We start from the raw sequence: 26,501 nt of genomic DNA on the forward strand, positions 1-26,501 counted from the left end.
AAGCTGGCAGCCCATGGCTTGGATGGGTACACTCTTGGCTGGGTAAGGAGCTGGCTGGAGGGCCGGGCTCAGAGAGTGGTGGTGAATGGAGTTAAATCCAGCTGGCTACCGGTCACAAGTGGTGTTCCCCAGGGGTCAGTGCTGGGGCCTGTCCTCTTCAATATCTTTATTGATGATCTGGATGAGGGCATTGAGTGCACCCTCAGTAAGCTCGCAGATGACACTAAATTGGCTGGGAGTGTGGATCTGCCTGGGGGTAGCGAGGCCCTCCAGAAGGATCTGGACAGGCTGGAGAGCTGGGCTGAAGCCAATGGGATGAGGTTCAACAAGACCAAATGCCGAGTCCTGCACTTCGGCCACAACACCCCCAGGCAGCGCTATAGGCTTGGGGCGGAGTGGCTGGAGGACTGTGTGGAGGAAACGGACCTGGGGGTACTGATTGATGCTCGGCTGAGCATGAGCCGACAGTGTGCCCGGGTGGCCAAGAAGGCCAACGGCATCCTGGCTTGCATCAAAAACAGTGTTACTAGCAGGAACAGGGAGGTAATTGTCCCCCTGTAGTCGGCACTGGTGAGGCCGCACCTCGAGTACTGTATTCAGTTTTGGGCCCCTCACTGCAAGAAAGACATTGAGGCCCTGGAACGCGTTCAGAGGAGGGCTACGAAGCTGGTGAGGGGTCTGGAGCACAGGCCTTATGAGGAGCAGCTGAGGGAGCTGGGATTGTTCAGTCTGGAGAAGAGGAGGCTCAGGGGAGACCTTATAGCTCTCTATAACTTCCTGAAGGGAGGTTGTAGTGAGCTAGGGGTCGGCCTTTTCTCTCGTGTAGACAGTGATAGAACGAGAGGCAATGGTTTCAAGCTGCGCCAGGGGAGATTCAGGCTGGACATTAGGAAATATTACTTCTCGGAAAGGGTAGTCAGGCACTGGAATGCACTGCCCAGGGAGGTGGTGGAGTCACCAGCCATGAGGGTGTTCAAGAAACGTTTGGATGTTGTGTTGAGGGATATGATTTAGCTGAGAAGTATTGGTGATGGTTGGACTGGATGATCTTTTAGGTCTTTTCCAATCTTGATAATAATTCTGTAATTCTGTAATTCTGTAATTCTGTTGCAGATAAACCTTGTGATTGCATATATACAAAAGAGAAGTCAAACTATGATGAGTCATTTGCTCCATATTTTAATTTGTCTGGTTGTGTTTGCTCCTGTTGTCTTCATGCAACTTGTCTCAAACAGCATTTGCAGGAGAAAGGGTTTGTAAGCTTTCCTTTGAGACTGGCTGCCACTCGGTGAAGGACCCTCTCAGTGTTCATGTTGGTACAGATACACCTGCCTATTACTTTTTTCTCATTTTTCTGTTCTGCAACATTTCCTAATTTTATTGAGTGGTTCCTCATCGACTGAAAAAGATCAAAAGAAAAATGTGCTTGTGTGTGGTATTTGATCATTCCTGTCCTGTTAGAGAAAATATACAGATACTCTAGGAAGTGTCAGTTGGTCAGATTAGCCACAACTGGAGTCTGATTCCTCTTTTTATTGTTACTGATTTAACTATTGCATTCTCTAAATGCTATAAGTTGCAATACTAAAGGCCTTAAAGGCTTTTTCATTTGGGAGAGAAGCATAAAGGTAGAGGCAGAACCCTCTCACAACAATTAATAACCACAATGCACCTGATACACAGCGACATAGGCAATGCTCGCCCTGGAGAGCCATCAGGGTTGCTATTTCATGAGATGTGCCTCCGAAACAAGGTGTATCTCTGAACAACTTTGTATAACCATGTAGTCAGTGCAGATGGATGGAATAAAAGGAGAGGGGCAGAGGATCGGCAATTAGTGGTTCAAAACTGCACACAGTGCAACAGTACAGCACCCAGGTGTGATTTTAGCTCCCCACAGTATGAATCTGTCTGGAGCTCAAGACCACTGTCTTTAGAGCCAATTCTAAACTGAAGTTTCAACTTCCTAGTTTCTAATTATGCCTGTTTATTCAAACTGAGATTTTCCATTGCTCTTCTCAGGAGTTCCAACTATATTTTACCAGCTGACTTGGTGAATAAGGCAACCAAAACTACACAAGCATCTACTTCTCCATAATTCTCAACTGATACAGAGACACAAGCAGTAGTACTTTACTCTAGAGACAAGTCTAGGAAAAAAGCAGGGTTTCCACCATTTGTTGTCTAGAGACGTGCTGAGTAGATTTAGGTGAACTGGCAACAAAAACTGTCTTGCTTCTGTGGAAGTACACTAGCCCTGCAACAGAGAAAGCAAACTCCCTAAAATTCTCAGTATAGGCTTGTTGTATTTGTGCCAATAACTACATTAGCATGAGTCTGACTGTAGAGTCATTGTGTCATTAAAATCTGAAGATTAATTGATAATTAAAATTGGAAGAGGTGCACCAGTTCAGGTATTCATATACCATAGCAGGAATCCTAGATGCATCTGATTGAACCTCAACATTAAGGAAATTTTTTGTTTGAGAAATCGATGACCACTCACGGCATTCCTAAAAATATCATTAATGGAAAAAAAAAAAAAAAAAAACTATCGGAAAGACTATTTTTAAAATATGGTTTACTCTTAAAGCCTGGTGAGACTCACCTATGACACTAGCATAATCTGATAGTGTTGTGACATCTCCTTTCAAATCCATCCTTTCCTCAAGGACATCAGGAGAGGTGAAAGCTGACAGCATTTCTGTTACACTGACAGAGCTGTGGGTCAAGCGAGCACCATACCAGTTTACATGAGGGCTGAATTTGGCCCTGTGTCATGACAGCTCCCAAAGGATCCTGCAGTAAGCACTGATGTATTCAAGGCTGCGCATGTTGGCGTCGCAATGAGATCTCCATTTTAAGGGCAACGTTGAGGGCATCTTTCATCCTGGGGCAAACACAGAGCATTGGAAAGATGTTCTGCTACAAAAATTTTGCGACAAGCTGCCATCATCTCCTGCAGGGCATATACAGGAGTCTACTGTTGAAGACAAGCCATCAGAGCCTGCCTCAGGTGCTGACAGCGCTTCTTTAACACATCCACTTCTCTAACACAAGCTTTATTCTCAACAACAGCTGCTACTGATCGAGCTGTTACTGATCGGGCGTCTTCTCCTTGTCGGCTAAAAGGCAAAAGCAAATCTGTCGGAAACAACATGGCCTAGCATCTTGTGGGCAGAGGGCTAGATCAGCTTCTAGTCCGCTGACTGCATACGCATATCCAGTACAGCGAGCCAAATGTGCTTTTGTCTAAGCCTGAGGAAGACCAATTGATCTTTTGGAGGCAGGAGAGAAGGCTATGTGATGAATGGGCAAGGCTCTTTTCCAGCCACCTGACCCGCCTGCCACCTAGTGTATGTTCAGGACATATTTCCAGCTCAGCACGGTGGTAGCTGGAGAACAAAGAACAGAATTTGTCTGGGCTAATGTGTCATGTTACTGATAGCATATGCTGAAACAGTTTAGCCTTTTCATCCCAGGAACCTGCGTTATATAAATAGGGCATATCCCCCAAAAACAGCTTGCCATCAGCAATCCAGTTACAACGACCATGTTTGTTCTCAAAAACACAGCAGACAAACCCAGCACTCACGTTGCTGTAAAAGAAGAAGCAGATTACATTTTCAACAACCAAATGTACCATATGTACACATGATAAATGAGTTGTAATGTTCTAGGTATACTACCTTTAAAATTGGTTATCTGCTTCATCTCTTTAGCTGTCTCTTTGGAGCAGAACTGCTTATGCTAGATACGCACAAATGCAGAACAAACCAGTAGTCCTCCGCCACACCAAACCCTAGCATTCAGATCAGTATATCAGACATCACTTTGTTCCCTTCTGTGACAAACCATCAGCTGTTTTCCATAATTCTTCATTTCCGTACACCCATCAATTTCAATTGTTTTTCTTTAATGAAATCGTCTCATTTAGAAGGCGAGTGAGTAATAAAGGATAGTAAATTTGAATTAAGAAACAAGGAGGGAACTGAGAGAAGAACATGTCTCTACAGATCTCTCAGTAAATTTCCCATGCAAGTCCATATTTTTGTGTCTCCAGAAATCAAGTTTCTGACAATCAGTGCCTAAGAGGTGACTCTTTCCTTATTGAACAATAAAATTACCTGGGCATTCTGACAAAAAAAAAAAAAACACTTTAAAGGAACAACAAGACATTTTTTATAGAAACATAGATATATATGAATACATACACACACTCTTTGTTGATTGGTCTCCAAATCCATAGAAAATAGTGAAAATTATTTTGGAATTATCAAACCCAAACTCATACCCTTGTTCAACAGTTGTTTAATCTTAAAACCAAGTCATGATGCTTTTGAGATCCAAATGCAGACACACCTGTAACAGACAAAGTTCAGGGAACTCTGAGCTACGAACAAGCAAGTCGGTGCTGTGAACACATTAAAAACAGGCACAGCAGTGTGGAGCTAATTGCCTCCTACCTGGGCTAATTAGCAGTTTATGCAGCAGTGCAGTAATGCAGCTACCCTGCCTGTGGATGTGGCACTGCCTTGCAACTAAGATGACGACCTTAAATCACTGTAACACCTGGGCAGCACTGTGACTTGCAGTCATCTTCCATGAAACAGAAGACAAAAAGAATTAAGTTGATTTTGTAACGATGAGTAATGAATCCTGTTGTTGCTCCAACTTCAATGAATATAAACAGATGCATATTTTTCACTATCACAGCAGTAATATCACAGCAACTTTCCCTTCCTTCAATATGCACTTAGGCTAAATCGGCTGCTGGCTGCTGGGACAGTAACATCTCTGAGTCATTGCCTGTAGAAAATCTTCTAACTAGAAGTCCTTTTGTCGGTGTAACCTAGTGGAAATGAGACAAAAAGATAAAATTATCGTGCCTCTTAGGTTTAAAGTATTGCTTTTGAGTTAACTTTTTTTCTGCCTGACACATACAAGAACGGATAAATTTTAACACAGACTTGGGGCTTGTGTTTCCATTGTATAGCACGAGGTCAAGCAGAAGCAAAGGGAAGCTGAAGCAGAAGAGAGATGGCTTTTACAAGAATCATTCTTTTTGTGTGTTTGATTTTCCAGGAGACCTTGGAAAAAAAAAAAAAAAAAAAAAAGCTGATTTCATCTTTGTTTCATTCAGCCACTGCAGGGACCAGGAACAAGTTTGGATCTTTTAGTTTGCACACATTCCCCTCATTTCAACAAGCAGAGTAACAGCAGCAAGGTCTCAGACTCTTTTTTTTTTGCTCTTAAGCTAAGGGAATATCTCCACTCACACAGGCTGTATGTAGATCAGGCAGTATAAAGGGTATTAGTTGAAAACATTTAGCCAGTTTGTTACATGTATTTAACAATTAATTGTGAAAGTACAGCAATGAAACCTTGCTGCAGCACTCTACTATTAAATCTTTGCTTGGGGAATTTTTATGGAGTTTTGATTAGGAAGGTCCTACTAGTCCTATTAATGGGAAATAATGTGGTTTACTGATATTTTTATTTCAACAACTGTGTAAAAGTGTCTATGGGGCAAACACACCTTCTCCACTTCCCCAAGGGGTACCTGTGAATAAATAAGCATTAAGGCTAGTGTAATTCATTGTGCAAAACAGGGACACAAAATTCAAAAAGAGAAGAAAGGCCTCTTTGCTTCTGGTTTGGGGCAGGGGGAGGGTCTCTATGTGTCAGGGCAGCAAGCTGGGGAAGGAGTGGTAGAGGCAGCTATAACCTGGACCTTGCTGTGGAAGGGTACTGCAAGACTGCAGCCGCTGCTGCTGAATTTAAGTAGTTAGAAGGAAAACTGGAATAAAATTGTAACTGCAGTGGGTCCAAGGCACAGGGCAGAAAACATTTTCCATTTGTATAAAATATAGATTTATATGTAAATATTGAACAATAACTTCTCTGGCAATGAATAAGAAATACATTGCTTACTTGCTGTATGATAAAAACATTATTTTGCACAGATGAGGCAGATGACACTTGATTTATATTGTCTTGAAAAAGCTTCAGACAATTAAGGAGAAAACTGTTCTGAGACTTATTACATTGACAAAAATCTGGTACAGCTTACAGCAATATGATTCACACAAGGATCGTCTGGCATGTAAAGCTCATTTTAACAGATACCAATGTGACATACATAAAGCTGTCAGGCTTTCTCTAAAGGACAGTCATCCACTTCAAGTGCCAAATTAATTATATTTGACATTTAATTTATAACCTAAGGTATTTTAGGTTTGGAACTTGACTATGATAACAGCAGATTAGAGCAGTGCTCCGTTTGACAGAATCGATTTTTCAAGTTATTTTCTTTGTGTGTGAGGGTCTTGATTCAGATTTTTGTGTCTCAAGCTTGCGTACAGGACACTGATACCTCTAAGCAAAGTAGGCTTCGTTCCCTTCCTCCCCCAGCCATTCCGCGGTGAATTATTTTGCACTTTGAAGCAAGTTTCTTCTGCAGTCTTAATCACAAAGCTCCATCTAATGGAATGAGGGGAAAACTGTGCACAGAAAAAAGAAAGGAAGAAAGATGCTACTCAGCACTGTTATGAAGGGAAAACTCCTACACAACCATAAGCAGTTAATCTCCTCCACCTAATTTATAAAGTCTCCCCTTCCAAGGACTTTAAAACTTTGAGGTAGGAGGAAAGCAAAACAAAAAAAAAAACCCACCAACTTTATCTTTTAATCCGACTGAAATTGTAACCTTCTTTTTATTGTTACCGATAGATATTTCAATCCATTGATACAAATATTTCACACTGATACGTCTCACCTTCTAGGACTCAAAGCATGTAAAATTAGAAATATTTAAAATAACCTGTAGATGTGGGTATATATTTACTGATAGATGGTTCATTATTGAAAGCGAAATCTTCAGTAATGAAAAAATCTACTAGCTTTTTTAAAAAATGGCAAAACATTTCTGTCAATTTACCCACTGCAAATGAAGGCTTTCTGTGCAATGTTAGATCATTCATTGATATCACACTGGAATACAGCTGGAACACCAGCATTTCAAAATATTGCTGCAGGAAAAGAGCTAAAGAACTAAAAGAAAACTTTGCAAAGAGCAATGCCATTGTCAAGGTATTTTCCAGATGTTAATGTAAAAGATCAGACAAATTCCTGAAAAAGCTTAAAAATCCACTCCCTATTTCAGAGTTGCTCTCCACTCAGAGGAAGGCTCTGTGGCCACTTTCAGACTGTTTCTGCAACAGAAGGTACAAATCTAAATGTCACCTTGTATCAAGACAAAGCGTTTCCTTGAAGAACCAGGACATTTGTCAGGATCATCTCATGTAAGAGGGCTAACGCAGCGATAGCCCTGAGTCTGTATTTCGAAATTAGCTGTGGTTGGACGAGACTAGCTCATTGTTTTTAGTAAAAATGCTAGTTTGGTATATAATACTCGTCTACCAAGAATTGCACTTTGATATTCCGCACAAACAGAGCTGCTTTGGTTTCTAACATTTAAGATCAGACATAGAAGTGTGACACCCGCAGCAGAACGTCCTCAAATTAGAAAGGTGATTAAATCGTGGCTTTAACAAATCTCAACCATGTTAACGTGCAGTTAAATCAGGCTATTTTACGGCCACCTGGTTTTGTGGCTTTTATCTCTTAACTTCACTACTGTCATTAACCATGGTTCAAATCACGGCTTTTCCTAGCCCTGCTTCTGTCCCTCCTCCTCCTCCTTCGATGCCCTCGATCGGCGCGCATCGTGGCGGGGTTTTGCGTGACCGCCCTTCCTTCAGCTCACAAAATCTCTAGTAACGCAGCTCTCTCCAGCTTCAGCTTCTCTCCTAAATTTGGCTACAAGCCGCCAAATTTTGGGTCAGCGCTTACGAGGCGGAGGAAGGAAGTTGCGTTACGCGCTCTACCGAACCAAGGAGCCGAGCCCGGGCAGCGGGGGGGGTGGGGGGCGGGCAGGCCGGGGCACCGAGAGCGGGGGACCCCGGGTCGCCCCTGCACTCCTCCAGCAACAGGGAAGCCGCAGGGCCGGCGCGGTAGCGCGGTGAACCGAGCGCTGCGCTGAGACGGCACCGCGATCGGGACCGGGATCCAGCCCCACCCTTCCCGCCCCGACCCGGTACCCCAACGGCCGCTCAGGCTCCGCCCCCTGCTGCCACTCAGAGCTCGTCTCGCCCCGCCCCCCGGCTGAGACCACACCCCCGAGGCGTGGCTTAGCCCCTTGGTACTTCCCTCCCGGCGCGCACATGCGCAAAGCACCGGGGGGGCGGGGAAAAGTGTCTCTGCGGCTGCGCATGCGTCTTTAGTGATCCACAGCACTTCCCCCGCCCCAGCGGGGTTTCGAGGCAAAGCCCGGCCCAGCGCATGCGTTGGCTGCATCGAGCTTCTGATTGGCTAACCGGTCCCTTCAGGCCAATAGCGGTGACGGTTCCTTTAGCAGTGTGGCGGTCTCGTCTTCCAATGGGATGGGCGGTTGTTTCCAGGCGGCGGTTGTCGCCGCCCTTCCTTGCCCAGGTTGTCATCCGCCAAAGATGGCAGCTGCCGCGCGGCTGGAGCCGGGGGTGGAGGAGCTGGCCCTGCTGGAGAGGTTGCTGGGCCTGCCGAAAGGGAACAAGTACGGCGTCCAGGGGGAGCGGAAGGTGAAGGGAGCGAGGAGGGGCTGGGAGCGGGCAGCGGTGCGCGCGGGCGACCACCAACCCCCTCCTCCAGCGGCTTCTTGTCTCTTGTCCCCTCCCGCCGTCCCCGGCCAGGCCATCCCGCCGTCCCCGCGCGGGGATTCCACGGCCACAGCTAACTGAGGCCTCTCATTCTCTCTCTCCAGGGCGGGTGGGCCCTGTGTCTGCCTCAGTTGCACATCCCCGCACGGTCAGCTCATCCTGTTGAGCAGAAGGTTTCATCTTTTCTCCTTTAGCCCCTTCCTTCACCACCGGCTTTAAGTTTTGGCTGTAGAGCCTCGGTACCTACTCACAAGTTCTGGAAGCTTCTTCCCTCTGCCTGTGGAAGGGTTATTCTTACACTATTGTCCTTTTTCCTGTGTTTTCTTGGTGCTAGTGCAATTATATCTGTGCTGGTGTGATTAAATTATGTGAAAAAGATATGCTGTTCGTATCAGAAATTCATTTGTAGCTAAGAAGTGTTATTCTTAAGTATTTTGGTCTTTTAAAGGAGATATGTTGACATTTTGAAATTTAGATGGAAATCTTAAGTACCTTGATTTAAGAGGCAGCTGAGGTATGAAAAGTGTAATGTGAGGCTGAGGGTGTCACAGATGTGTGAGGGCCTTTACATGGTTCTTTCTAAGACCAACTGCTAAGTAAAGAAGCTATAAGGTTGCCTTATATTTTTATATGGCTTTTTCGTTCTTGATTTTAGTTACTGCTTATGATTTGAGTCCTGAGTATCAGTATATGCATTCTTTGATTGCAAAAGCTTCCCAAATTATTTAATGACCCAAATGGTATTTTAACACTATTACTGTAGAGCATAAGTCTGAAAAAACAAGTATCGAGATCTGTTTATAGTTTTTCTGACTGCGTGGTCAGTGGATAAATGGAATAGTAGTGAGGGTCTCTTAGTACAACTGTAAGATTATTCTTGTGCTTTCAGTTTGTATCTTATGTTAATTAAATCTGAACATAGACTCATCTGTGTGGTCAGACACTTTAAAGAAGAAAACTACTCCGAAGTAATGTATTTTAAGCAGTTTCTCTTCTATCGTTTGAGGTCATAAATGACTGAATGGGCTTCAGTCTGTTGCAGTGAATTCAATTCATTCACTTAATTTCTGACTTTCAGAGCTTCAGTTTCCATTCCCTTTAATACGCGCTACTGTCACTAACAAAGGTAAGGTTAAAGCTAGAGGTGTGTTGTTTTGTCCTTCCCTGATACCAATGAAGTACTAACTTCTGTCAGAGCATTTGGCAGGAGAACCGTAAGTGTGAATAAGCATTTCAGTAAGTCTGGCTACTGCAGTCTGCTGAGAGAGAAATTGGATGCTACTGACTTTACAATCTTTCCTGAATTTGAAAACGAGTTAAAAGTTAGTTAATAAGCTTTCTGCCAGTGTTAGAATGTCCAATACTATTTCTTGCTAATACTGGCAGAATTTGATAAACTTGACCTAAAGATGTCTTGATTTGTCTATGTGCACGTGTTAAGTACACTTCTTTTGTAAAAACTGAAAATAAACCATCCCAAAGAGTAAAAAGAGAATGTACACTTTTTTGATGTTGCTGCCTTTAGTATGAATACTTCTACATTCTGATGTATTGCTTTAAAGATCCTTTTGAGGGGCTGTAAAAAGCAATAGCTGTTCTTATAGAGACTGCTTTTTGGGTGAGTTTTTTTAGTATTATGCTTTTGTTTCCTCCTCTAGGTTCCTGTTCTTCAAACAAACAATGGTCCAGGTCTGACAGGATTAATGACCATAGCTGCCCACCTAGTTAAACAGGCTAAAAAAGACCAACTGCTTGGAAGTACTGCAGAAGAGAAAGCTGTCGTTCAGCAGTGGTTGGAATATAGAGTGACTCGAGTAAATGGAGGTTCTAGTAATGAAGATACTAGAGTAGTTTTAAAGGTAAGGAGTACGTAATTACCTTGCCACTACAATGCTAATGTCTGTGTGAACAACCAATTAATAAAACTGAGAAAATGCTGAAGACTTGACAGTATCTTTAAGTACTGGCTTTTATTCTGCTTGCTGCTTTTCACTTTTATTGATGAAAATACCCCAACAGCCAGGAGGGAAAAGAGCTTAAACTGTAGAATATAAGAAGCAGAGCTCTCACAGTGTTTTATGGCTATAATGCTGTAAACTACCTAGAGCATTCCAGGTAGTTCACAGTTTGTTCGGTTGTCTAGTCTCTTATTAGCTGTGTAGGATGCCAGTTTCTTACTGTCTTCATAAAACCCCAGTTATAAACAAGTTGTATTGTATTTCAAGATAACACTGCTCTGATTGTTTTAAGAGCTGTTCTTATTGATTTGGTATTTATAGAGTACAGGCCATATTTGATGATTTGGTACTGATACCCAAAGGAGTCACTGGACAGAATTATGTGTGAAAAGTGAAATCACAAAGGAACCTCTGCAAAACTGCCCTTCACATTGAGCTACTTTGTTTGGAGGCTTTGCTCTACTGTTTTAAACTTTTCTTGTAGTCTGAAGTGTACTTCCTCTTAAACTGGTGGAAGCAGAAGAGAGAATCTCGAAGGTCACGCTGTTGTATGAGCAGCTAGATGGCAGGGAGTAGATAGCAAAACTTACTCTATTTTCCTTCTTATTCCTTGTGACTGGTAATTAGGATTTGTGCAGTCTTGCACAAAGCTTGAGGAGAGCTCTTGAGCAGAGCTTGAGGAGAAAATTTGCTTTACGCTGTTGAGTGAGAAGGATGCTGTTTACTAAGTGTGTATGAAACAGCAATGAAATTCAATCAGTTTTACAAATGTTTGGGTGGTTTTTTTCTAATTTTAAAAGTGTGTTTTAGAAAGAAAGTACACAATGCTTAGTGCTACTAGTGAGTCTGGGTTTAGAATTAGCTTTGTAAGCTGCAATGTGTTAGGAAGGTGGACTTTACTGGAGGCTAGCAGAGTTTTAACTAACATTTCTGAGTCTTGTTAGGTGTGGCAAGGCTGAGTCAACTAGAATTATTGCAGAAACCAGATATAAACTGCAGCAGCATTTGAGAGTTAACACACTATGTTACTTAAAAACAAAGAAAATCTTGCATTTTAAGATGGTGCAAAGCAAAACCTTGTTAGTAATCTGTTGCACTTCTCAAACTGACAGTCTCCTTCATTTTGAGGACTTGGAATCTCATGCTAGCTTTATGAGATCAACTTGGTGAAAGCCCTAAAGAACCATTTCTCTCACACACAAAATAATCTGAATTATCTTGATGTCATTGTATCTGTGGAATATCTTCCATTTGGTTAAGCATGAGTTTGTTTACATTGCTTCTCTTTTTGTAACGTCTCTGGTCTTATTTTCTATGTACAAATGCTATTAAATCTTTACAGTTATGGTTACTCTACAAATACTGCATGAAAACTGTCTACCCTTTGGAATTTTCAGAACTTGATTGAGGGGAGTGTTGACTAATTAGGATTTAACTTCAGATTTAGCTGTACTTTGAACAGTTGATATGAATTGGTGGTCCTCAGAGGTCCCTTTTATCTAATTATTTTTTTAAAAAGACTTTATGAAAAATATAATTTCAGTCACTTTTCAAACAAACTTGTGATGCCTTTTGTTCTCTCACAGACTGTGAGAAGATCATATGAGACTAGATAATTAACTTATCGTTAACTTTCTTGCCTTTCTATCATATAAAAACCAAAAGCAAGTTTTCTGTCTTGTTATAACAAAATGCATCTGCTCTGGATGGCTTAGGTGGTGATACCTGCTTTGTCAGCACACACATGGGAGTGTGCAGAACTGCATTTGAGTATTAAAACCAGATGCAGAGATATGACTGTTTCATGCTGAAGGTGGTATCACTTTCCAGTTTTAGCCTTAGGAACACTGGCAGTGTGGAAAAGACAAGGTACTGAAATACAAATACATAGATAAATGTATTTGTTTGTTTCCAAACAAAATAAAATTTCATTATAGAGAAACAGTTTGTGTCACTTGAGGGAGAATCTCTGCCTTTAAGTGTATTCTAATAGATAGTACCACTTTAAAATTTTCGTACAGATTTTTTTTTTATTGGCAGATGTTGAATGACCGGAATTTATTTTGACACAGGGCTGCTCTGGAATTGTTCCAGCACTAATAATTTCATAGTATAGCAATTAAGATTTTTTTTTTTTTTAATTTGTTCTCTTGCCATCATGATTAATAGGAAAAAGAGGCAGCCTACCATTAAAGTATACTATGCCAAAAGGGAGTATGGGTGAAAAAAAGAAAAGCTAAAATAGGAAGGCAATTCTGAGACTGTAGTTTTGCAACGTGTCTGGAATACGCAATGGCAGTCTTGGGACAGTTGCAGCCTAGAGCCACAGTGTATAATAACCAGTGCCGCAAACAGTTCAGTCACTTCTGCTATAAACTTTAGGCTGCCTGTGTTTAACCCTTAACTGAGGTGATGTGGTTCTGAAAAGCATCAGCAAATAATTGGTTTAATGTTTATTAATTTGAATGGGAAGAGGGGTTTGTTCTTAAATTGTTCTTACTCACGTGTAAAGGTGTTACTTGGCATCAAAATAATCATGAAGTAGTCAGACCACCTCAGCCAGGCTTTTATATTCATTCAGAGCAAATGCTGTACTGTTCAGAACCAGCCAATAAAAGTGCTCTTGGAGTTTTGTCTAACTTTGAAGCTCCTGTGCTGGACAAAATACATGGGAGCAATACCTCTGGACTGTTCTTCATCAGATGTGTAGGAATGGTGACTGTCAGTAGCAGTGGTAACATAACGCATTGGATATTATATTAACTTTCTTTCCCACAGGATGAGATAGTATTTTATGACACACTTTTGCTGCTTTGATGTTTGGTTAGTAGTAAATTACCCTGCATAAGAAAAAAAATCTGAAAATTACTGAGGTTTTTGTGCTTAATAACTATAGTTTTTCTACTCTTCTGGGAAGGAATTGAGAACCTTTGTGAAACACTTGTGCCATCAAATATCTGCTTAGATGTTAGTAAATTCCATTCAAGAGATTTGAATGTTTCTGCTTTGTCAACTTCAGGTGTTCAAAACTTAAGGGTTGTTCTTCCCCATTCCATCTTGAGAGGTATATTCTAAATAACCAGGAGCTTGTATTTGAATTCACAGAAAAGCTTCCACAGAAATGCAGAAATATCTAGTCTCTGAATTATAATTATAACCAAGAATTTTTATGTACTACTGTCAATGTCTAATACAAAAAAATGTTCCATGATCTTGTCTAGTTTTGTCCTAATTTCCTGTGCTGTCTGGCTGTAATAATGAAGACCAGTTAGAAATCTCAATAAGAGAGCTTAAATTCTTATTTAATATGTGTGTTTGAAAAATTACTGTTTCCACAAATATGTAAGCAAGTTAATCCATCCTCTGTCCATGCTGTTAATCCACTGTTCTTTGACAGACTTGTAAATACGATGCCTACCCGCTTTGGCAAGCTTGTCCAGCAAGCATTTTTTTTTTAACTTAGAGAACTAAGCCTGGAAAGTCTACTTTTTCTGTTAGCACCAGGATATTTTTCTGTTCTTAGACGTGTAAAAGATTGAATTTTGATTATTTTTCTTGAGTCTTTAATAGGAAGCTCAGTATGTTGAATATAATGTTCTTCCAGACCACGTTTAACTCTAGTTTGCCAGTCAGACAGAAAGGTCTTGCATTAGAGTTAAGAATAAGGTTACACTCCAACAGTGAAATTCTACTTTTCTTGGATATGGCTGCAGAATCCTTTTCTTGGGTTCTACATTGTCAGAGCCTTCCCTGGGGCATTTGAGAGTGCTCAGCTCTTTGTCTCTGCATGGTGTGATATAAAGGCGTTTAGGGCATAAATGACCTTGAGAATATTGCTGACTGAAAGGATGTGATTCTGTGTGTACATACACCAGCGGTGTAGCGTTGTGAACAAAATATCCAAAATAAAATCAGAGCATGATTACATCTACTGTAAGCAATTGAGCCATTGTAAGAAGCAGCTGTTACTTACCCAAGATGCTGTCTCAGCTTGCGGTGACTGGAAGGGATTCAGTCTCCTTAATGGACAAATTGGATTACAGGCAATTACATTGCATACTTAAAAGATAGTAAGCAACACTGTGGAGTTGCCAAAAATGTGCTGTGAATGGGATGTGTTGAGCTGTCACTCTAGATGTTTGCTGTAAATTGTGGGTTTTTTCCCCATAGAACAGGTGAATGAAAATCCATCGGTTAGTCCATAAAAAATACAACATCTCTTCTTTCCCTTGTTTTTTTTTTCCCCCCTCATACCCTGAAGTGGCATTTGAATTGCTGCAGTTGTTCAATGCATATCAGTGCATCAAACTGCAGTTATATCTTAAATACCTGTCTGAAATCTGAGAAAGGGTTTTCTGAGGGATTGCAACAATAGGTTCATATAGTTGCAAGCAACTTCCAAGACTATTTCAGTCATTTAATACTGAGATTGTATATATGTAATCAGTTGAAGTGTTGACATTCGATATATGAAAGACAATTATACAAATGACAGCTAACAGACCTGAATTTCCTGGATGTAATAGAAATTCAAATGCGGTTTTTTGTTCGCATTTTCATTAATCTCCAGGACAGGAACACTGTTTCAGTTTAATACCATGGTCATCTAAGAAAGCTTGACTTTCAGGAATTTTAACACAGTTGGCTATTAGCCAAAACTATAATCATTTATGGGAAGCATAACCCGTGAGGCAAGATAAACTAAATGTGCCTAGTGCACACGGAAAAAAGAATGTAATGTGGTGTTTCTGAATTAACTTGACTTACAGACAGATATTCCGATTTCATTCTATATTTTATGAGAGGAAAGTAAGTAAGTTCGACAGCAGAATTGTAAACTAATGCTGATTTATCCAAGACTAAACCGTTTTTGTCAAATTCTATTTGCTTAGTTAACTGACTTAATAAAATTTGATGAACCAGAATAAATAATTGTTCACACCATAATAGCTTATCTTGCCTTTGAAATTTTAGGATTTTTTTATTGAAAAAATATTTTGCATATACATGGGCAGTACATTCCAAGAACAATTTATTCTTTGTATGGTATTAACTCATCCCAAACAACTGGACAGAGAGTGTTTCTGCATATAAACTAGCCTATGTCTTGAAGATTTATAAAACTAAGAATTAGCATGCTATAATGCATATGCATTTGATGCATAAATCCAAAATTTTGAGCAGGGAAATTGTGTTGATTGTACCTTCAGAGATAATGAGCTTTTTACTTTACTAAACATGATTCTGTAGCCTAGACTAAGAAAAGTGGTGAGAGGGTGATATAGTTTCAGTGGCGTTATTCCTTATTTTGATGCATGTTGAATTTCTGGTTAATCAAAACAAAAAATGCTGGTCAGAAAATCTGTGTCAGAATAGAGGAGTTTATGGTCTTGTTTTTTTTTTTCTAGTGAACAGGTCTGTAGATAGTTTGGTTTTTTTCTTAATATTGTATTTGCCTTTGTGTTGTGTGTATGAAATTACACAGAACTGTAGTTACATGTTTAAAGTAATTTGAGAGCTACTAACATGAACAAAGCGGTAAACCAGTCTAAAGGAAAGAAGCTGCGTAGCCAGGGGCAGATGACCTTACAGAATTTTAACTATGCAGGGGTTAATATTTTTCCCTGATTTGCTCTAATAAAAGAAATCAAAGCAGACGTAAGGATGTTTAAATATTACAGAAGTGCAGGAGTTCTGTCACAAAGAGGTTATCAAAGAAATAGTAAGGTGGCATAATGTAGTCAAACTTGTCAAATTCAAATACAAAGTCATATGTCTTAGTCTTAGCATTTTTGTTCTGTGTGCTGGTATTTTTATGAATGCACTGTAGGATATCTCCATATCAATAAAATTATGGAACCACAAAAACTGCTATGTACTTAAAGCTAAAAGTAATTTTTAAATTGTTCACTAATTATTAACCCCCTTCTTACCCTGGACCTGTTTTAAAATAAAAGATTACCTTAAAATGGAACATGCTGTAATTATGACTGAAAAATTATTTCAGGGACATTTTGAAAAATTTTAGTTGTGTTTAAGCTGCTTACCTCTGTTTCTGTGGCAGGAAGGAGGTATCCTAAAAAGATGTCTGAGGAAAAATGAGTGCATTTACTAGAGGCAGAGGAATACTGACGAGGAGGGGTTTCCAAATCCAAGGAAAAGCTGGGAAACTGTTTTCCTGCATTTCTGAAAGTAATATTCTAAAACTAAAGCTTGTTTATGCTAGGATCAGAATTAAAGTATATAATTTTGTTTGCTGTTACATTTCTTTAGAAGGAAGTAAGGGGCAGGAAGGTGCAGAAATGGGATGAGAAGTAGGTAAGATGTGGAGAAATGGAAGGACAGGTAAAGAGGCAGAGCTGTTGTGTGATGCTTGCATTCTTTGAAGTGATACACTTGCACGCTCTGTTTTCCAGCAGAGAATGACTGCATACAAAAAGCCATGAAAAAGGTTATTCCAGTAATACAGATTTCAAATACTTATTCACTGAACCTAAATGGAAGCCTTCTACTACCCACCCCTATAGCCTCTGATATAGAATTGTTGAGAGAGATAGGATCTTAAAATGCTGAAGCAGTGCTCTCTTTGTATGGGCTTAGATAGCAACTGAATTGACAGTATCAGTCATTAAGAATTGCTAGCAGTGATTTCAATGTTATTAAAAGCAAGTGTCAAATGATACCAGCTGATGGGTATCAAGCTTCCGGCACTGAGCTTGAAACACATTATTTGTCTCCCACCCCACTGTGCCTTTGTGTTTTCCTGGTTCTTACACATTTGCAGTTCCAGAACCTTGGTGACCAGCTGCATAAAGTCCTGGAGGACAGGAGAAGCAGCTGCTGGAAGAGCAGTATGCTATCCTCTGTGATCATCAGACTGCATTTTCCACTTATCAAATATTAAACATATAACAGCGGTGCTTGAGTCACATGCACTAATAAAAAAATGCCACTCTTGTATTTTTTAATTCCAGTAATTTGAAGCCAAGAAAGGACAGATTTGAAAGTATTTCTGTGGAGCCAGCTTAATATGTGAAATAAATCACACTTATATTTACAAAAATTTGAGTGGATGTAAGTGGGGGAATTATGAAAAATTATGTGCCAGTAACAAGCTGGCTAACACTTTGTTTAGAGACCAACATTTAAATTTTATTGAATTACCACTGTCAAAGAATGATGATATTTTAGTTTACTATCTTGACACTTTTTAGGATTTCTTCTTCTTTAAATGTTTCCCTTTTCCTGAGTAGGGGTAAATTAAAGCTGACTTCTATTTTATATGCATGATCTCCAGAGGAGTTTTTCTATTCTTTTTAACAGTTGCCCTAATATTTTTGTCTTACAATGTCAATCCTACAGCAGTATAATCAGTTTTTCCTTTTTAGGATCTTAACATACACCTTGAAGATAAAGTCTACCTTGCAGGAAACATTTTCACCTTAGCAGACATTTTGATGTACTATGGATTACATCATGTCATGGTAAGTGTTATTTGCATTATTTTTATATTTACAACTATCGTAATTGTTATTTATCTGAAGGGCAGTTTATTGTTGTAGAAGTTGACCTACTGAATTAATCAATGACAATCAAGAACAAAACCAGATTTCTTACAAGGACTTCAAATAAAACTTGTTTTTAAGTTCTTCATTTTTTACTTTTTAAGTACTTAGCTATGGATCTGTCAAAAGCATATTATCTGTAGTGTTCAGAATTCTTTAGTTTCCTCTATGTAATATAGAAAGGAGGATACCTATCACTGTGTTTCTAGGTACAAGGACTCTATCCAGGTCTGAAAGATGACTGCTTTCAGAGCTGCGTGGGGAAATAGATAAATGAAACTGAAAGGATGTGTCAGAACTGAAAGTACTAACCTTGTTAGTATTGGAGAAGTGCTGCTGTTGCTATGAAAGATACATATAAATTAAGTTCCTGAAGGATGAATGCATATAAGAGTGTCAGCCGTAACAAAAAGTCATTTGTGTTTCAAGACTTAGTGATAAGACTTGATAACATAGAGAATATGAAAATAACATGGGGAGCTGGTTCCTAGGAGGAGAGAAGAAACAAACAAACACAACCCACAAAAATAAGTTTGTACTGAGTAGAGAAGATGTTGAGATTATTCCTGGTCAGCTCAGGGTTTACCATGAAGTGCTTATAAATCATTGCACCTCAGTTCTGAACCCCGAATGGTAATTTAAAGATGAAGCAATGGAAGTTATTTGTATTTTGGTGGCTGGAATGTGATCGTAAATGAGTCATCCTTCTCTGGAGTGTGGACTATTAAACAAACCAAAGGACTTAAACAAAAAGATCTGCTAAATTCTCGGGAGAAGATAAAATGGGTCAGTTTTACATTAAAATATTGGAGGGGAGGGAATACTCAGAAGATATACCTCTCAGAAATGCACATTTGTCTTAGAATCACTGAGTTCAATCAACTAGGTGAATGGTAACTTTGTACAATTAAAAGCAGCATTCTGGGAGAAGAGCATGAGAACACTACACTTCAGGCTGAGGAGTTGAGGGGAAAAGATCGAGTAACTAAATACTACCAAAAATGAGAGAGAACTTGTTCACATATGTATGTATATCTGTATCTTCACACACACACGTATATATCTATCTATATTTTGACTGTCCAGAAGTAAAGGTTTCAGTGTGTCAAGCAGAGGAGAGGGAAGGGAAGGTTCATTTCAAAGGTTTTGGAAAACATGTTCGAGTAAATCACTTAGAATTAATTCTGTTAAATCATATTTGCCTTGTAAAATATCTTTAGTACGATAGATGTGTCGACTACAGTGTCAGAATGGGTTACCTTTCACATATGATGTGTAGACATAGAGAAAACATAAGTCCTTTCTAAAAATATGACTGTATATGCTGTAAGAGAGTATGAGTTCAATGAGACTTTCTAAAAAAAACTTAGGCAGGGGAAAAATCAAGCATATTTTAAATTTAGAGTTTGCTCTAGAGTAGGCCACCTAATCAAGAAGAAAAGATACAAGTTATTGCTTTGGGAAATAGAACAGATGGTAAAAACAAATGACTTGGTGCTCCTGGGTGCCTGCAACCATCCAGACACTACTTGGGACAAGTTTATAGTATAACATCTGTTTCTGAAATGTTTGATTTCATAGAAAATAGTTTTCTGAATCAGAAAGGTATAAAGGACAAATAATGGGGTAGCTATCCTAAACAAAGAGGAAGCTCTAGAATCTACTGCCTAGGAACTACATGTATTTTTACGGTTTCAGAGTTTATTAGTGTTAGTACTTAACTGCAGAGGTAAGATCTTGATCTGTAGGCTCCTGTGATATATTTTTTTTTTTAATTATTTTCACTTTTCCTGTAATGAAAAGAGAGTTCAGAGCTGCTTTTCTACTGTAAGCTTTAAGGGGCAGCAGGGCAGGGAAAGCTGTTATTTCTTTTAATGTGATATGGTCCGGGGAAGCAGTTTGTCATATCCACCACTGTTTCAGCTAAGCCTTGTGCAAAGTATCAATAAGTGTTTCAGTGTTTCCTATAATGTTTCAAGAGAGGAGGTAGAAATGAGGAGTGGGGGCAGGGGAGTCCCACAGTTCTTGCTGTCCATCAAGCTGTCTAGAAAATGGATCCAAAAATGTTACTCATAATGTCTTTTAGGATTACTCTCACTGGTTTTGATGGACTAACAACTATGTGCTAATGCAGACATTAGTACTAGAATACTGTAAATATTAGTGACATGCAATGACCATCCTGAATGGGACAAATTATTAAAAGTTTAAATATGTTCTGATGTACATTTCGTTGGAAGTGTTTTTAAGATCACTTGATCCTGTTGCTCACTTTTTCACCTGTGGTTTCATCTTCCTTTCCTAGTGTTTCTGAAATATAGATCATACATCTTTGTGTTCCTCCCCTCCTCCCACCTTCATTTTGCCCGTTATCCAGGGCAGGTTCTGGGACCTGATTCGTCACTGTCCAGGCTTGTCCATTTGAACTTACTAATCGGTTTGTCTACTGAATAGCAGCAGCTCCTAATTTTGCGATTGTATGCTTTTCTTTGTTTTCCTCTCCCTTCTAGTTATCTTAATAAGCTCCTATATGTTGAAAAATCCATATTGTGGGAAAGGAATTAGTGTTTTAATGAGTGAGAGTCAGATTCACACATAGCATTTCAGACTTCCTGCAGATGGAGTCTGTTAATTAGAAATATATGCTTGTAATAATGAGTCGGGAACTAAATTGTATACATTGTTCTGCATCATAATTATAGGTCACAAATACCCCGAAAGTGTAATACTTGATACTAGTTCTCTAAATGAGCTTTTTCAGGTCAGTGTGACCTACATTGTCATATGTAATTCCATGTCTTCATGTATCTAATATGACTATTGTTGTCTTTAGACACTTTAATTACTTAAATACAGAAGCAGATAAATGTGATGAACAATGAAGTTCTACTAGGTTAAAACATGGACTGCAGAGAAAACATGAATTTGGAAGCATTGCTTGAGGATAGCTCAGGCAATCAGTAAGCATTAAATTCCCCCTGTGGTAATGAACTTGGTTTTGTGTCTTTTTTTTTTTTTTTTTAATTTAAAATTAAAGAAAAAAAGTTTCCCTATGTTTTTATTCTTAAATAGAACTTGACTTGTGCTGTTTGAAAATACTTGAGAGAAATAGTCAGAACAAAGGTTGACCTGGTTTTATACTTTAAAAATTTTGTCAGAACCAAGCTAGTAGTCTCAAATCTGTATGTCTGACTTGGAAATTTCTTTAATAAGCTCTAGAAAATAACTTCTGGGTGAAATTCATATCTGCAAATGGACAAAGCCTCAGTCAAAATTTTGGGGTCAAATCAAGTACAAAACACACTAAGTTGTTCTCCTCGGATCAGAACTACCAATATTGAACTATAATGAGACTGTAATAGTAGTTTATTTCCCAGATAAATTTTTCCATAATGAATATTTCCTGTAATAAATAGATTGACATGAATTTTTGTTAATATTCACTGATATGCTCCTTATCTTAGTACTGGTATAACAGGCTTTCCTTCTAAAGAATGAGATTTAAAATGATACTCAAACTGAATTACAAAAACAGTATAAAGAAAATATTTCGTTTTAAGCACGTTCCTTTAACAGCAGAAAATCAGTCAAAATTATGTGAAAGTACATGTATTTTATTAAATACACGATTCAACTGGTTTTGATTTTTTTTTTCTTTCCCTCATATCTAAAGGCTAAACTTAAAAAGTGAAATAGTATCTTATGCTTTTTTTGATGCTGAAGAACTTCTAATATAGGCAGGTATTTCTAGACTTGCCATACACATGCAGGGTATGGGAACAGAATTTATGCCTGCATCCCCAATGCTACTGAAAGCAAATATAATTAAAGCTTGTGTATTTGTAGCCCTTCTACAAACTCTTCTAGTTGCATTGTATGATGACCACCTTGCTTACCCTTTGTGAGCTTGGTGGTGGAAGAACATTACTTTTTTTTATGACATAAAAAAAAAAGCCTGTCAAATTGAGTGTCTGCTGCTTTGCTATTAAAATAATTGCCTTAATAGCAAATAATTATTTTAACAGCAGAACAGCAGCCTTTCTTAACTTGGGGGAATTATCTAATTTAATGAGGAAGAACAGAAAATACCCGTCTAACAAAATGTTGTAAAAAATGCCATGGAAGTGATCTCTAAACAATTAACCTAAGAGTTATGTTCTGAGTAAAAAGTAGAGCATGCCACAAAGTGCTTTTTAATATATTTCACTGATAGAGTACATTATGTAAATAAGGAAAAATATCTTGCTTGTTGTGCCTAGAGTACCAAAAGGAGGTTTGTTATTAGAGTAGCTGTCTGTTTTGCCCTTCAGATGTTTTTTGCTATGCTAACAGAATGGAGAAGGACTAGTTTTCCAAACTTTATTTTTAATTTCCATCAGAGAAATGTGAAGATTGAGAATTGTCAGTATAAAATTATGGGGAGGAAATACTGCATCTGCTGCAAAAGGTGAAGCTTAGTTCAGCATCTTCATGACCAAGTTCTTACCCATTAAAGACATTGGAAAAGGGTATTGTAATTATAAATTTAAGTGTACACCACTTGTGGAACTTCAAGTTACAATATTTTTATACCTGCTCATACTTAAATACTTTTCTTCACTTTCAGTAATTTTAGATGGCCTCAGGGTATAACATGTTCTCTTCATGCTCTGTATTGCTTTTTAAATGGTTTTACAGCTTCATACCAAGCACCAACTTCCAACTACCATTAATTATAGCAAACTGCAGGTGATCAAAAGCATCTTCCCCAAAAATGGTACTGCATGGGATTTTTTTTTCCTGTCATGCATATACTGTACTTGAAGGAGCTGAGGCATTTTGTGAAGCACTTGCTGTTACATTTTAATAGCTTCCACTTTTTGTTTGCAATACCTTTAAAAATTCTGGAGTTTTTCCCCTTACCAGTGTTATTCTCTTCCACTTGGCTAATGCTGATGAATTCTTATGTTTTTAGCTCAGCAAAAATACGTGTCTGTGCTTTAATTGTGCTTTAACTGTGCACTTCTGTTAGACTGTATGGCTGTAGGAATAGTGTTTATCCTTACATGCCAGCAGCAAGAAAAGCACACTTTCTCATACACATGTTGTGGACATACATGTGCAATGCTATGCTTGTATTCTGGCAGATGAGTCTCGTAGGCAGAGTAACTTGGGTTAGGGGCAGCTGCAAGACCCTGCTTTTTGGTTGTTGCTGCGGTAACTGTGCTCTTAATTTACGGTTACTAGAGCTTTAATGCTATGTGGCATTGGTTTAGAATTCCTTCCTCCAACTCCTTGAAATTGTTCTTCTTCAGTATTTTTCCAGTGGTTCATCTTCTAGTATATATCCTTATTTTCTTATTTCTTCTACATGTTTAAAGCTTTCCAATTTGAAGCCAAGTGCTGGGCTGTGTGAGAGAACAGTAAGGAGAAGCAGCAAATGTTATAGGCAACTCTTGAAGTCTAAAGGGTTGGTGTGTCACAAGGTGAAATTTAACATGAGACTTAGTTTTGAACACCAGCTTTCGTTCATACACCTGAGTAAATGAGTATGTATAGCTCTTCCTGTTTGTTGGAATAGATTTGTTTCCAGCTGTCCTGTGTCTGAGATCAAATTTGCAATGAACCTGCAATATTCATGAAATCCACTGTTTGTTGAACAAGGCATAAGGAATATGACATCTGTTTAGCTTTTGAGGAGGGGATTAACCTTGATTAGCTTAGAAGTCTAAACGTGAAAAATACTAGGCATGTCTAGCTAGTGATTTGTCTGTTAAAACTGTCCTCTACAGGTGTGCCCTTTTCCATTGACTGCAGGTGTTGTCAAGATGACTAAGTTATGCTTGATGGCTAACTTAGCTAACTGAAAATGAAGTGAGGTGAATCCTGCACTGATTGGTTTAAGTATTGGTGAGATAAGATAAGGTGAAGATCACAGTTTGTTCCTGATGCAGCTTTTGTAGTCTGTTTTGAGGACTACCCCATTTGTAGTTCAGCTGTAGTACGTTAATGTGAGGAAGCACATTATTGTCTAAACTGACAGGCTAACTTCATTAGAGGAATGAGGAGACCTAAAATTGCTAATCAAAGAACAACAGGACCTCAAATGTTTATGAAGTACGCACAGCTTTCCAGTTTGTTTTACTGTAGTAGTTTGAATCATGCCATTGCTCTCAATAATGTGAGCTGGCACGCCTGAAAGGTTAAGTGTTAAGCTATGCTGTTTCTTAGTAACTATTGTATGACTGTTGCTCAAAATGGAAAAGGACTTCCAATTTTTCTATCTAGTCTGAAATTGCCTGAAAAAAAAAGTATTCCTATATTTACAATACACCTTGAAATACAAAGTAGTCACTTTGCCTGAGAGGCTAGACCGCCTGCTAGATAAATGTGGAAGACTTGTGCGTGTTGTGGAACTCTTCCTCGCCTCTACTGATGTTGTATGCTAACCCTGTAAATAGCAATGTGTTAAATTCAAGAAAGATAAGGATCTCTTCCTCCCTTTCTATCGTACAAATGTATATTCCACTCTCCAGGTCTGTTCATTTGAGTAAACTAAAAGTAAATATGTATTTGGGCTGCAAATTTCAATATGTGAAAATAAGATAGAAAACTACCGCACTGTAACAACTTTTTGAGTTGAAATCAGCTGTAAAACTATCCACTTCTATTCTACCTTACCATTGTTATGACACTAATGGAGTGCCTTGTATTATTGGTGCCTTGTTATTTCTTCCTCATGCAGGTGGACCTCACAGTGCAAGAAAAAGAGAAATACCTTAATGTGTCTCGTTGGTTCAACCACATTCAGCATTATCCAGGTGTCCGACAACATCTGCCTAATGTCGTCTTTATCAAGAACAGATTATACACTAATGCTCACTAAGGAAAATCCTAATATCATGTTGGAAAGGTGTTTGGGAGTTTAGAAGTTATACTGTCCAAAACCACTGGTTTGTAACCTTCTATATGTGAACCAAAACTATTGATGCCTCAAATAATACAGCTGCATTGAATTGCTTTTGTTCATTCAAAAAACTGAACTAGTTAAAGAATTGTGTCATCTATCTGATTAAATGCAACAGTGATAGAAAGATGGAAATTGAGTTTAAATTCACTATTTTTAAAAAATAAAAGGTACTTTCAATTAAACATTGAAGTGTAATTACATGGTCCTTATAGGAGAGAATTACTTATTTTCATTCAATTATTCACTCCATTTGCTATTTGTTGAATGTCCCGCTTTCTCTTCATTTTATTTTCCATGGATGTTTACACTAGTTTTGTAAAAGTGAAGAGCTATATTGTGTGCCAAGGATGTGAAAAAGGGAACATGCAAATGTTACAAAGTATTTATGTGACTCAATAAATTATTTTAAAACTGTAGTCTTAATTTGGTTATGAAACTCTTCAGTTTTGCTTTGAAGGAAATGAAGATTTTAAAAGGTTAAAACCACCACACCAACCTACTCTCAGCTTAAGATAATAGTGAGCTAGCCTGTCAAGTTCACTTTCAGTATTTTAAACTTTGTTTTAAAATAAAAGAAACTATTGTTGAATCAGACAGCAGATATACAGACATTTCACTGTAGAATGTGGTCCCTCTGTTTTTATTTTTAACATGGTGCCCTAAGGATACATCTGAATTGGGTAATCACCTTTTGTGTGATTCAGTTAACATTTCTTTTAAAGTACTGAAAGAAATACGGAAATATGTTCACATTTTAGTTGATAAACTTCTATGTTGCTTTCTATAACATTGTTCAGCAAACAACTTTAATTGTATGTTCTTTTGTCCTGAATTGTGTGCTACTTCAGGAGCCCGTTCAGTAAGGCAGATATAAAGGTATCTTGGATACCTGTTTGAGCATTTTGAGTGTTACAAGGCCTTAAGAAAAAGAAGGTAGATTTTGCTGAGAACAATACTGTCATCTTTTCAGACAAGTTTTATGGGGATGATGCTACAAAATGTAACTTTTTTTTTTTTTAATCCCAAACAGCTGCTGTTACCAAGTGTTGTGATTTCTCAAGGTGGCTACATGCTACTGCTGCAGTATCCCCTAGCCTCTTGTGCCAGTTTTATTTTCTCTGGTGTAGAACAGAAGTGTTACTTGCTGCTGAAATGTTTTAAAAAAAAGAAGAAAGAAAAATGTTCAGCTAACAGAAAGTTTAATTGTTTAGAAGTGGATTAGTAAAATTTAACTATATACAATCTAAAGGGTATTCGGTCATTACCATAGGCTAGCTAGCTTGAGCATTTAAATTTTCTCTCCCCTGCATGGAGAAACTTAAGAGGGTAGAGG

General features: G+C 38.7%; 1 protein-coding gene across 1 annotated transcript; it reads left to right on the forward strand.

Moving 5' to 3' along the window:
• Positions 1–8,470: 8,470 nt before the first annotated feature.
• Positions 8,471–25,584, forward strand: EEF1E1 (eukaryotic translation elongation factor 1 epsilon 1). The gene is made up of 4 exons (XM_010118103.2): positions 8,471–8,618; positions 10,355–10,555; positions 18,043–18,138; positions 24,944–25,584. Exons 1-4 carry the CDS (start codon positions 8,511–8,513, stop codon positions 25,082–25,084), a joined length of 546 nt encoding a protein of 181 aa, XP_010116405.2. The 5' UTR covers positions 8,471–8,510; the 3' UTR covers positions 25,085–25,584.
• Positions 25,585–26,501: the final 917 nt, after the last annotated feature.

Source organism: Chlamydotis macqueenii, chromosome 2, assembly GCF_036417535.1.
Source record: "Chlamydotis macqueenii isolate bChlMac1 chromosome 2, bChlMac1.mat, whole genome shotgun sequence".
Classification (NCBI taxonomy): domain Eukaryota; kingdom Metazoa; phylum Chordata; class Aves; order Otidiformes; family Otididae; genus Chlamydotis; species Chlamydotis macqueenii.